This window comes from Bipolaris sorokiniana (assembly GCF_000338995.1).
Source record: "Bipolaris sorokiniana ND90Pr unplaced genomic scaffold COCSAscaffold_8, whole genome shotgun sequence".
Lineage (NCBI taxonomy): Eukaryota > Fungi > Ascomycota > Dothideomycetes > Pleosporales > Pleosporaceae > Bipolaris > Bipolaris sorokiniana.
In genome coordinates this window covers 1,170,029-1,182,594 of record NW_006911902.1, presented here as the reverse complement: position 1 = coordinate 1,182,594, position 12,566 = coordinate 1,170,029, and the positions used below count along the sequence as shown (strand labels likewise).

Here is a 12,566-nt window from a genome sequence, read left to right as displayed (position 1 = left end):
ATGCGGTAGGTGCAGCCTGACAGTTTGGCGTCACCGCAAACAACACTCACTTACGCTGCTGCCTGTAGCATCTACATTTCTCACTCTCACCCCGACTGCGAAACTCATCTTGTATTCCGGAACTTTAGAACGCGAACCATCCAAAGCGCAAAGACTAGCAAACGTGCTGCACATATAGACATCAACGTCATTGAAGCGCGCGGCAACGACAGACAGACAAGATGCAGATCAAGTATGTTATGGGCCCAGCGGAGAAAAAAATGAAACACGAGCAGGAATAAGCAGGACTGACAGGAGCGATAGAGTACGAACACTTACCGGCAAGGAGATTGAGCTCGACATCGAGGCGGACTACAAGGTACGCAACCCGCCGACCGACCTGCGCCGCCGCGAAACAATACCTATGTTGAAATGCTGGCACGAAAAGGTTCATAACAGGTTGTAAAGGAAAAGGAACTGACGGAACGCATAGGTCTCGAGGATAAAGGAGCGCGTGGAAGAGAAGGAGGGTATTCCACCTGCCCAACAGCGTCTGATCTATGGCGGAAAGCAGATGTATGTCTCAGCACTTCTTTTCCAGTCAAGCTGCTGTCTATTTTCTCGTTGGTAATCATGGTTCGGATAGATGAAGCTAATTCAACATCTCAGGAGCGACGACAAGACAGCAGCAGACTACCAGCTCGAGGGTGGTGCGACATTGCACTTGGTGCTTGCGCTTCGTGGCGGATACTAAACATTTCCTGGGTCACCGATCCTGTATCTGCGTTTCTGGTCTGCCTGCTTCATTCATACTGCCCAAGGAGATGCTAAGAGGTTACTTTGGAATTGATATGGCATGTTTGCTCTGTGTCACGGATATCGTCGGACAGATTCCTGATGTGCATGGACGAGATGTTCAATGAGCAGCCTCTGGCAGAGGGCTTCAGTCATGCACGAGTAGGCGGTGTCGGTAATGAGCGAGATGTGGAATATCTGCTTGGCAGTGGCTAGGAAAGCAAGCGAATGCAGAGGCTGGTATGATGATAAGAATGACTTCTTTTTTTGCATTGGTGAAGAGAATAGAAAACTGATTGAACTGGGCATTTTGGGTGTTTTTGACATCTTGTTTCTTTGTTTTGAAGTGACATTGACTCCATTCATGAACCGAATATTCAAATGGCGAGAAGTGGAAATGTTGAGTTTGTCCTGTGTATGTATTCTTCTGATGGTTTATATCCAATTCGCATCTAAGGTCACTCCCTTGGTCCTGAGACGCACGGTGTAATGAGACAGTTTTATAAAAAAGGCATCTCAAATCCATACTCTTTTAGAGTACAGAATGATCTTCAGTATATAATGATTCTAATGTTTCTTAGCTCTAGAATCCTACCTTTTTCCTAAAGTTCCTCTTCGTGACTGCCGTACAAGTCAACGATTGGTCAACACCGTCAATTGCTCTCTTGACTGATACACCCTGTTTTCTCGCGCCAAGTAACATTCTCCGCGGGTTCGGATATCAGAGGAGGAAGCGATGCTATAGTTATAATTTTTCCGATTATTGAAATCTAAAAAATTGTATAACGATCCAACCCTAGAGTTTTGTCGACGGCGGATTGATCCTTTTGACATCTTAGCAGTTCCATATGTGGATTAGCGCGTCGCAGATCTGCTTATAGAGACGTTGTGTTAAATGGTATTCTTTGTTCACTTCAAGCCACCCTTCTGGAGTTGACTGTGGCGCATTGTTCCTTCTTTAGAAAATGCAGTCACATGCTCTATTTCTTTGTTCTTCGGCGCCGTCTCTTGCTGTGCCTCAAAGCCGCCCACTCCTCCCCCACCCCCTTCTCTACCATTACACTAACTTATACACTCGCTTGCACAATCGGCTTCTGGTCCTGACATAGCACGCAGTTTCGACGATGCAAGGGCCCCTGTCACGCGAAGTTAACGCTTTACTATAAGGCTTAGCGCATACACAGCTATTTTATCCAAGCTCAGCTTTGCAAAAGCACCCTAAGCCTCAACCACAAAGAAATCTCTCCAATCTTTAGAGTGTTGCACATGACATCAATTATTCTTACTGTCCTACTCCTTTAAAAGAACCTGAAGCATTGCCAAATGTGCGCAATAACGCCTATAGGATAACTGAAATCTCGATTAATTTGCTCAGACATGTTCGGCTGATATTGAAGCCCTACTGCTAATCTGGGCTATTATCGAATCCAACGCGTACAAAGCAATAGGCGCAATGTACATGCGCATGAAGGGGGTTTTGATTGACTGATAATGGTGCTTGTGGAGATCAACTAATTATTACACTTTGTATTACTTAGCTCAATAGCAACGTGCTCGGCAAATCTATCACTTGATTACATAAAGTATCCAGTACAGCCAACAACAACAAAAACTAACTACTTCGATGTTCATAATGCGCCTTTGTCTCGCAGCAGCATCACAATGTCTTTGTGTTCTCCAGCTGAAGCCGCCTGGAGTGCGTTGCCGTAGTATCCACCTTGGGCGTTGACGTCGGCGCCCTTGTCTAGCAGCAGCATGGCCATCTCTTTGTGTCCTCTAGCTGAAGCCGCCTGGAGTGCGTTGCCGTAGCGTCCACCTTGGGCGTTGACGTCGGCGCCCTTGTCTAGCAGCAGCATCACAATGTCTTTGTGTTCTCCAGCTGAAGCCGCCTGGAGTGCGTTGCCGAAGAGTCCACCTTGGGCGTTGACGTCGGCGCCCTTGTCTAGCAGCAGCATGGCCATCTCTTTATCGCCTCTTTCTGAAGCCGCCCGGAGTGCGTTGCCGTAGTATTCACCCTGGGCGTTAACATCGGCGCCTTCGTCAAGCACCATTTTGACTGTCTGCTCCTGGCCTTCAGCTGAAGCTAAAAGCAGCGGGTTGAAGTAGAGTTCGTCCTCTTCATCGTTGGCGCTTGCATTGGAGATCTGGTCTTCGCGGCGACTGTAGGAAGTTGCGGCGTTGCCTTTATACCGGTTGCGAGGCCAGTCAGTCAAGCCGTGGGCTCGATAGAAACGACGAGACCCACTTGCTTCCTTGCCGCCTTTCGACGGCGAAGGTGTAGTTCGCTTTCTGAATTCTTTCGATTTTGTTTCTAACGAGGAGGGTTGGAATGGTTCAAAGATGCTATCATTAGTCGCAAACGACTCTTCAAAGATCTGCTGTGAAGACGGATGCTCCGAAAAAGGTCCAGAAAGGCTAGCTTCTGTGACGCTAATTGTTTCAACGCCTGTTGATTCACCAATAACTCTATGCATCTGAGTTTCATCGGCGTTGCTGGCATTGATGTGTAGACGAGATGAAAAATCGAGTTTACGAAAATCCTCCACAACCTTATCTGCTGCTAGGATCAATGCGACCCCTGTGACTCGATTCCCACCCAAAATATGCCCAAAGGTGAGTCCTGTAGCAGGACAAATAACAACAGCGCCAGAATCTCCATTCGACCAGGATCCCTCTTCCAGACGAGCTTTATGAACTTCTTCGAAGGAACTACTATTCGGTAGTTTCATGTAGGTTGTTGTTTCCGAAAGTACGACTTTAAGCATCCCACTTGAGGCTGTCCAAGTGTAAGCCTTGCTTTCGATGCTGGACGGTCTCCCGGCCTTGGCAAAGTCGCGAATGGTTTCCTTATTTTCTGCCAAACTATGACTCATTTGAGATTCCAATTCTTCGCTAGAGACTTCAATGAGAGCCCAATCTCTGTCCACAGACCAAACGAGTAGCTGGCCAACGACAGTGAGAGTTTGGATCGAGGGGACGGCTGGCGAATCGGAGTGAACAACACCTAGTTCTGTGCGCTTCTTCCCATAATTGCCCGGATGAAACGCATGATAAACCGTTTGTAGGAAGATCCGATTGTCTAATTGTATAATATTGCCAGTTGCTGGGCGTAGGTTTCCATCATGATTGATGTATATGGCTAGGCCTCTAATCGGAAGTGACTTGGATGGTTCAGTGTAGAGGTTATAATTGAAATAAACGTCCATGGCTAGGCCAAGGCTGTTTCCTTCATCACGCCAGTTTATGGATCCATTAGAAGACCAGAATTCAAAGCCGTCCAAGACTGAGGGCTCATTGGAAATATTGGAGAGGCTTGGGAACGCGGGTGTGTGATCCACGCGCCAGTTGGTATATGGGGCTAGAATATTACTCTTGATGAGTGCTGTCTTGGCGCCTTCCCGGGTCTTAGAGTCTCCTCCGATGAGTAGTACTGTAGGGTTTGCTTCTTTCTGTGATGTACCGATCATGTATGCATCGATGGTGACAAGCTCCCCTTTTGGGTTGTAGTCAAAAAATTGCTGCAATACAGGATCGATTTCGGGGAAAATACAGTCCTTGTACTGGTTTCGAAGCTCTCCGTTAAGGTTCCAGTACGTTCTAGGTGGATCAAGCCGTGGTAACGCAGAGAATAAAGACGATGTTATGTGTTGTGGATGACGATCCATCCTGTTGAGTGTAGAAGTCTGATTCGGGTAGTGTGCGCTCAGTCGGGGGATGCACTTGTCGTTCAGGGTGCTAAACACTCGTTCAGCCATGACAAAGGTACGTCGACCCAACAAGTATGTAACTACTGAGCGTGTACAATACGAGAAATTATCTATAAACACCAAAGTTCATGGTTTTGACAGAGCGTGTCTGGGAAAAGGTTACCGCTAAGAGGCTAGTGATAATTGCTTAGAATAATGATACAATTGTCGACCGGTGTAGGAAGAGGTATAGAGTAAGCCTCTGTACTAGCAATCGATCGTTGTCACAACTATATCCCGCACCTGCAAAATGCATCTAGAGACAATAAGCACACATGATCCGCATGTTCAGCCAATCGAGTGACATTTTCTTTCGCAGACGCGTTCAGCTGCCCAGGGATGCAATGTGACTGGCGTAACTGTTGACCAATCGCATAAGACTCTTGGCTACCACGTCATGTACTTGACCCATAATTTTCGAGCCACCTGCACTGCCTCAACGCCACTTGTTGATTCTCAAGGCTCCAGACGATACACACTTTCAGGGAGTTTTTATAGCAAGAGCGGAGCTTTGACTGCCATCTGATGCGCGTAGCCTTTTTCCACATTTATAATTACAAATGGCTGCTTTGCAAGAACGACTCGCAGACCTAACTCAACTCAAACACGAGACTAAATTAGTCATAATCGACTCGTTGTGGCCTAGATATCCGCCTGTACGGCTCCATGATGCTGAACACCACGATTGGAGCCCATACTTCAACTACTACATCAATCAATGCCATCATTCTCTGCAGGGTCAGCCTGTTGCGACGCGCACGCACGAAGATATAGTAAAGGTCTCTTATCTTCTGCGGAAAAATGCCTCACGCGAAGACATTGAAGAGAAACTCAGAAGTGCACTCAAAACGGTCGATGCTGGAAGAAAAGAAGCTAGTGTTACGAACGGAGGAGAGAGACTGGAGGAGAAGGTACACAACACTATCAATCTCGTGGCACGACTATGCTTCATGGTTAATGTTGGAGTCTCAGAGGCAACATTCACACCGGGACGCACAAAGCTACAATGGATTGACGGCAGCCTACGTTCATTTTTGTCTAGTCAATTCGAACCTAGTACGTCGTTGAAAGACGTCACTGTCAGGTTCGAGAAGGCATTTACAGCACGGAACATCGAGCGCATCGCCGGCATTACCATACACTGGACTGACAACCTAGCTGATCACCTACGTATGCTGGATGCTGACGACAAAACTGTCGCAATATTTCATCACGCTTCGTTCCTGAAACACCAAGCCGCACTGGTCTTTCCACCTTTCTTCCCATCCCTCTATCCTACTGATCTCATTGAGGAAACGCTACGAACATTGGCTCTGCTTTTTCCCCAACATAACAGGGAAGTAAGAATGTGGTTGCAATCGCGGTCAGGATCCAGTAGTCACGGAATTGACCGACAACTGCTCAAGTGTGGTTACCTTCGCTTAGAAGAAAGACAACAGAACAACTTCCACTTCTGGCACGATAGACTTGTCATACTCAAGCAGGCCTACGACGAATCGAGGCCAGCGACGCTGTCACAGTGGTGGCTTGATCGAAGAAACACTGTGCAGTGGTATACCTTCTGGGTGGCTATTGTTGTGCTATTCCTCACAATTTTCTTTGGTCTTGTGCAGAGTATTGAGGGTGCACTACAGGTCTACAAGGCGTACAACCCAACTACCTAAACTGGAGTTCATGTGTATTTATGTAAGCAGCTAGCACGAGAGTGGGTACAATAGTGGGTACAATAGTGGATTTGATCGTTACTTGTGAGAAGTGTAATAGGATATAATTTCTTTTGATCTGGCGTCTGCCCAAAGTGAGTAGGCATAAATCGTTTGTGGAAGGCGTAGTGCCTTCGTACATCCTTCCCAGGCTGATTAGGCTAACGCTTCTGGCGGAGCCGCCGAGTTAGCTGAGCGCAGTCACTGTCTTTGTCGCCTTCTGCTTTATCTCTTCTGTGTCCCCTCTAGTGCAGCTTGGGGTCCATGGTCAGCCCGAGGTACTTGCGAGTCGCTGTTGGTTCTATCCAGCCCTATAGGATCCGGATCAAACTTTTGATATCAATTTGCCTGTGCCGTCGATAGTTGTGCTCGTGTATATGTTACTGAGGAGGCTTGCGATCCACTTGACTATCTTCTCATCCACTCGCCTTTTATGCAGGTTATCGAGCAGGCGAACATGCGAGATGTCATCGAAGGCACCAGAAACGTCGAACACCAAGATATTGGCCACCAGGCCAACTCTGCGATTCTATTCTTTGTATATTTTCTTGGTAACGGCGTGGAGAGCGACTCGCGGAAATGGGCTAGACAGTATCCAAGACGTAGGCTTCGGTTGTGGATCCTTGTCGGGTGAGTTGTAAGCTGAGCGGTTTCTGCTTGCAGGACTCTGTCAATATTGTCATCTAGGCCGCGTGCTTTAGATGGAGATGCTGCGCGTATGTCGTCTCTGATCTCCTTTTCCGTTGTTGGCGGCGTGTGTGCCTGATCGTTGTATAACGCGTCGAGAACATCGCGTAGGTCGGCCTCAGGAGGAGTTGGAGAGGTGTCTCGGAATAGATTTGCCTTCTTCACTCCTGCCGCGTTCATTTTGAGTTGGCACGAGAAGGGACACGAGACGAGAACAAGTCAGTGCACGCAGTCGTACCATTAGATGCTTGTAGAAAGCCGTTTGCATACTACTGATTGGATGGTTGATTGGTTGATTCCTACTCGGTTTCAGCCGCATAGCCCGCAGCTATGACCGGTTGACAGGCGAGGCAGACAGCCGACGCAGTGCGGACATTGATTCGTGCCGCTCCACTTCACTCTCGAAAGAGCCATCTGTTTCCAAACGCCTGCTGTATCTGGTTTCTATCTACGACTATGTACATTTCGCCTCTAGAAGTGGCGTGTTTGCCTGTATTTGCGTTCCTCCAATTGTCTTTCTGTGGGTATGCCGTACTCGACGCCTCATGTGTGTAACGTTGTTTCAAGGCTCGCAGACGCACGGTTGCCTCGTGCTTTGCGACCGCAATACCTTCAGTCCCCTAGCGTTCGGCTGTCGTATGTGCTAGCATGCCCTCGCGCCCCCTAGGGCCTAGATTATGTTCCCTAATCTCTGATATTCTACAATGTGTGGTGTCATCCACTAGGTTCCTATGCGGCTGTATTATGTGGTGTGGCCTGTCACCAAGCGCTGCGGCAGCAGCATTTCGTCGTAACGCGGCCCACAAGAGCGATGCTCTGCTCGTGCGTGCCGTCGAGCCTACTGAGTATGAGATCTCCGGGGCGAATCGCCTCAGACCTTGTCGAGTGTGTTGAAGGGGCACCACTCCTTGGACACTGGGCGGGACGACAGTGGACGAGGCTGTCTGATGATCTGTAAGTGTGTTGTGGCACCGATGGTAGCATGCAGGGCGTCTGTGAGGTGATTCGCGTGGGAGGCGATACCGTTCAGCCCAAGGGCGCGTCAATGCGGAACATTGCAGACGTTGTCTAGTAGTGATGGGCTTCCTAGTCAGCCCATCAGTGACTGTATTGTGTACGTTGTGACCGTCATTCTCAAATGGGTGCCTGGGCTCCGTCGTCACGTCTTGCACTCCTGTGTCGTGGCTAAATGGCTGCTGCAGCATTTGGTAGACGTGTCATGTTAAGTAGCTCGCTCACATATTTTGCTTGTCTGTGTCTACCAGGGCCGTAACAGCGATTCTACAGGTACCAAATCGACATAGGGGGACGCGTGATGGTCTTAGAGACTATTGCGGCCACTGGCAGATGTTCTTGTAGATGTTCTTATTGTGATGGTCAATTTCAAATATTCATTTCTCGCTGTTTGTCATGCTTTTGGAAGTCACAGCCTGCTCTGATAATGCAAGTGAGAGATTTGCTAAGCTGCAGGGCCATGGGCAAGCAATCAATGGATGAGCCGATCCCGCCCCGCTGCCAACTAGCGCTTACGGCTGTGCTCCGAAAGAACCAGTTGTACCACTCATTGTTCACCATGCCGACATGTAGGCGGAAGGCTGCAGCGTTGGCCACAAGGCTGAGGGTGAGCGAGATCACGAAGTAGCCCAGAGTAGTAGTACGTCTTCAATACGAACCTAATGTAGCTGAGCAAATTATCACAGATTTTGATTATTTTACAAACAATGCCATGCACCTTTTTCAATACCCCAAAGGCCCTTTGAAGGAGTAGGACGGTAGGAGGAATGGTTGATGTCACGTGCAATACTCTAAAGATTGGAGAAGTTCCTTTGTGGCTGAGGCTTAGCTATTAGGGCGCTTTTGAAAAGCCGGGCTTGAATGAGATAGCTGTGCATACGCTAATCTTTCTCAGGTAAAACGCTTGCTTGGCGCAACAGGGGCACATGCAACGTCGAAACTGCGTGCTGTATCACAACCGGAAGCTGATTGTGCAAGCGAGTGTAGTAAACCAATATAGATAAAGGCGGTCGAGAATTAGTGCAAGGAGTTCCTCCTGGTGTTGCGGAATCATATAGAGCCCTGGCAGATCACAGTGGAGTCCCTGCCGCCACCCTCAACCGGCGTGCGAGGGGTGAGTGCTCGATCGAGCAGAAGGCTAAACGTCAATAATACCTTTTAGACTAAGAAAAAGATACCTTCATTAATTTTAGCTTGTAGTTATCTAATCTTGGATAACCCGTTCGAATTAAGTTCATACCCTTACTAGCCTTCTGCCTTGCCCGCAACCGACTAGAGCCAAACAGACCCTTAAAGCCTTTAGGTAAAAACTAGCTAAGGGGTTTTCATAAACGTTACCCTAATATTAAAGCGGGAGGAGTATAGGTACTAGACTAGAATCATCATAAGAAGCACATATACCCGGTAGACAACTAGCAGACCAGAAACTCACGCTAAACATTGCAATTGCAACCGCGAATCTGTAAGTCGTATCTGTATCTTGACCACTTCTGCGACCTTCACTGATACTGCTAGGATTAACACGGGAAACGTCAGTGCTACCACAGCGCGCGCGGCGGACGAAATCCAGGAGCTGAAAAAGGGCCTTACTGAGCTACTTCTTCGCATGGAGCGTATAAGAAACCGTTATACAAAGCAGAGTATTGTGGTTTCCAATTATCGCTCTACAATCAAGCGTCTTGCTGGGGACACGGCTTCGCTCTCATCTATACCGTCACTTAAATCTCCAGACTCTCCTGACATGGCTGTCAGCGCTATAGTACCGACGGAGGCATCCACGGTCTTCTATTCAATTAGCACAACAGCTTCTATCGTAGAGACGCTGACGAGTGACGAGAATTCGGCCTTCATTACAGCACCTTCTCTTCGGAGTTCAAGCACGTACGTCAGTGTATTAGCGAGCATTTATGTCAACAGACATACTGTAGTGGATGGCAACGGACAATTACAACCTAGCAGAGACTCTCAGAGCTGTGGAGCTGTGATCAGCGAATCTACGTTAGTGAAGCAAGATCGGGCTGGTGGAATGGCCCACCTACCTACCCATGAGCAACCTTATTTTGGAACCTTTCAAACCTTCGTTAAAGATCTCTCACCTAGTACCCAAGCGATCCAGCTGGAAGCACAAGCATCGTACTTGGACCTCTTGTGGTTACTAGAGGATCAAGTCGGCATACCACCGCACAGAATCAGTCTGTACTACAACGGCTGCCGCCTTTCAGATACGATTAACCTTCCAAACAATGACACACTCCAAGGTTCAGTCAACGCTTACATGTTAGACATGTAGGATGGCACATATCCCGAGGAGTCTTACGAGTTAGACAAGCCTTACATGCTTAGAAGAGGGAAGCTTCGGAAGAGATCACTCATATCGGGTGCATTTCCACCCCGGAACCTCCGGGAGTTGAGATATAACTACGCGCAATTACACGGGCCAGTAAGTTTAACATCAATGGATACCCGGTCGTCGAGGTCATATTATAGGGAGGAAGTGCCAACTCAACAGCGATATGCAGGATATCTTAAGTGGCTCTTCCAGACGAAATCTTAGAGGCGGGGGGGGGGGGACATCAACGACAGCACTCCTTCCCTTTTCGTAGAGACGAGTAATTTGACTTTCATTTTCGCATATCTACAAGGTAAGGGATATTATCAATATCAAAAGCTGGCTAGCACCTCAAAACGCTCATGATGAGTGCGAATTTGGGCCGTAACTATTTATTGAAGTCGTGCGGTATGCATTTTGCTGAGAGGGTTGAAGGCCGAAGCTAGCCGTCGCTGATCATACGCGGGTCGTCGACGTTGAAGTTCTTAGCCTTGCCGCTGTTTTCAAACAGGGGTGAACGTCCATGGTCGTAGGTGGTATGGATTGTAAAGAACTCTAGATAAATGTTTCTGTTGACGATAACCGGCATATACCCGGGACGAATGTGAATGATGTTGCTTCTAGTGCCTTCAGGAATGATGTTCCCAGAGGTTTTAGGGCACCTCCCCCCCCCCCCTTTCCCCTTTCAAAAACTGCAGCCACAAGCCTACCACGACATATCCGTCAGATATGATTGTTTTGGGTGTAGATGGCGTAGTTAAAAAAAAATCTTAGATTGACCGTGTAGTTCGCTAATAACATTTGTTGTTCCCCGCACTCGTCTTAGTGGGAATTAGTCGTTATGTTTAACCTAGCTAGGAGTGAGCACTGCGCAGCCAGCAAGGACTTTGTGGGTGCCGTGATGTTTGCGCCACGAGGTCTGCACTATGATCTCACGTATCCATCCTCTCCCCTTTGTTCCTCAAGGCTCCTTTGGCAACCGGTGCCGGGCTCCCGGTTGCGCTTCCTATATCAGGTGATAAGTGACCTAGCCACAGGCTGTTAGCTTCATCAGCTAACGAGATGATATCACTTGACTTTTTTTATATATCTCTGTTTGTTACATAGCGTATTAGATCAATCATCTTAGAAAATAATGGTAAGCCACACCCCAACCTGCCGGAATCGGGTATTTAAAAACGTAGTGTGTCAGTTAAGACTCACGCTTTCTTTATTTCTCAGCCACGAGGTTTGTTCTTATTCGAACAAATCTACCCATCTGTGTTTGATTTCCTCTCCCTTTACAGAACTTCCGACGCAAAAAAACCCCCCTCGATGATGTCAACACCACCAATCCATTAAAATCTCACATATCGCCTTGTTTTCTTCTTCTTGTTTGTACTCCTTTTACTACTGAATTTGCATCGCTACGCAAAAAGGGTGAAGTTGTCAAACCACTATCTTATTCCTCTGACTTTATCATTCTGCCAATTTTCTTTCCTTACAATCATAATTTTCATTCCAACTTTACTTAAATTCCAATTCTAAACTACTATGTTTCTTCCCCTCTTTTCTCTACTTTTAACGTGCTACGTTCCAGAGTTCCAAATCGCGTAGAGCATCAGGTAAATATAGTTAGGCACAAAGCTTCCTAGACTTTATTCGAGGGTAACCGGGTAACCTCACACGACTACATTGTAGGTATATAAGTTGGGGTTTCTTCTTGGCGCAAGCAGTCTACTACCTTGAGTTTATTCAATACCAGCAAATCTTCTTTTTAGTTATTGGCTCGCTTGATGTGCGTTGCACCTCGTTCTTTCGACAGTAACAAAGTATCCTGGAGTATACAGAGGAGGAAGTATATGTACCCCAGGTTCATGTAGGAGCGACTCCGGTGTGTGCAGAGTGTTATAGTGTAGTTGGAGGAGGGGATAGAGAGTATGTAACAGTATAGATATTATTGGTCCTATTTTTTAGTCTCGGGAAGTAGTGGGTTCACGTGTTCAACTTCTATATTTTCAGATTTTAGATGTGCAGGTACTAGGTTAGCCTTACTCTTCCAACTTGTATGGGTATCGCTTGTGGGGTTGGGCCATTTCATGTGCAAAAGAGCGTGGGGATGTATCCGGGGTGTGAATGTCATTTTAGCGGGGATCTCACCTCCAATCAGGTGGCTGGATCGTGGCTGAATTGGGTTTGAGGGTAAAAGCCAGGGGTCATGTGGGCACATGACTGAGGATGAGCGTGCGTGGGGGTGATGATGTAGTAGATTGTGAGGCTAACCAACCCTAATATTTGGAAAGTCGTGGGGGTAGGGGCAGGTGTAGGGGGGGG

The 12,566-nt window shown here is 47.6% G+C and overlaps 6 protein-coding genes across 6 annotated transcripts; 4 read left to right on the top strand and 2 right to left on the bottom strand.

Annotated features, from left to right (window-relative positions):
* The first annotated feature begins 39 nt into the window (after nt 1-39).
* On the top strand, nt 40-1,186 carry COCSADRAFT_37554 (uncharacterized protein). Its single transcript, XM_007702261.1, has 4 exons — nt 40-232; nt 304-358; nt 473-555; nt 649-1,186. Exons 1-4 carry the CDS (start codon nt 222-224, stop codon nt 731-733), a joined length of 234 nt encoding a protein of 77 aa, XP_007700451.1. The 5' UTR covers nt 40-221; the 3' UTR covers nt 734-1,186.
* A 1,267-nt stretch (nt 1,187-2,453) lies between these two features.
* COCSADRAFT_51132 (uncharacterized protein) lies at nt 2,454-2,828 on the bottom strand (the record flags this gene model as incomplete). Its single annotated transcript, XM_007702309.1, has 1 exon — nt 2,454-2,828. A coding segment is annotated over one exon (375 nt), but the record flags the coding sequence as incomplete, so codon positions are not given.
* Nucleotides 2,829-4,970: 2,142 nt separating this feature from the next.
* On the top strand, nt 4,971-6,408 carry COCSADRAFT_331781 (uncharacterized protein). Its single transcript, XM_007702620.1, has one exon. The coding sequence runs from the start codon at nt 5,081-5,083 to the stop codon at nt 6,182-6,184; it is 1,104 nt and encodes a 367-aa protein (XP_007700810.1). The 5' UTR covers nt 4,971-5,080; the 3' UTR covers nt 6,185-6,408.
* Nucleotides 6,409-7,131, bottom strand: COCSADRAFT_331779 (uncharacterized protein). Its single transcript, XM_007702619.1, has one exon. It carries the CDS (start codon nt 7,088-7,090, stop codon nt 6,632-6,634), a length of 459 nt encoding a protein of 152 aa, XP_007700809.1. The 5' UTR covers nt 7,091-7,131; the 3' UTR covers nt 6,409-6,631.
* Nucleotides 7,132-8,920: 1,789 nt separating this feature from the next.
* Nucleotides 8,921-9,076, top strand: COCSADRAFT_91130 (uncharacterized protein; the record flags this gene model as incomplete). Its single annotated transcript, XM_007702618.1, has 1 exon — nt 8,921-9,076. A coding segment is annotated over one exon (156 nt), but the record flags the coding sequence as incomplete, so codon positions are not given.
* A 454-nt stretch (nt 9,077-9,530) lies between these two features.
* On the top strand, nt 9,531-10,214 carry COCSADRAFT_27119 (uncharacterized protein; the record flags this gene model as incomplete). The annotated part of the gene is made up of 1 exon (XM_007702155.1): nt 9,531-10,214. One exon carries the CDS (start codon nt 9,531-9,533, stop codon nt 10,212-10,214), a length of 684 nt encoding a protein of 227 aa, XP_007700345.1.
* Between the last annotated feature and the right edge of the window lie 2,352 nt (nt 10,215-12,566).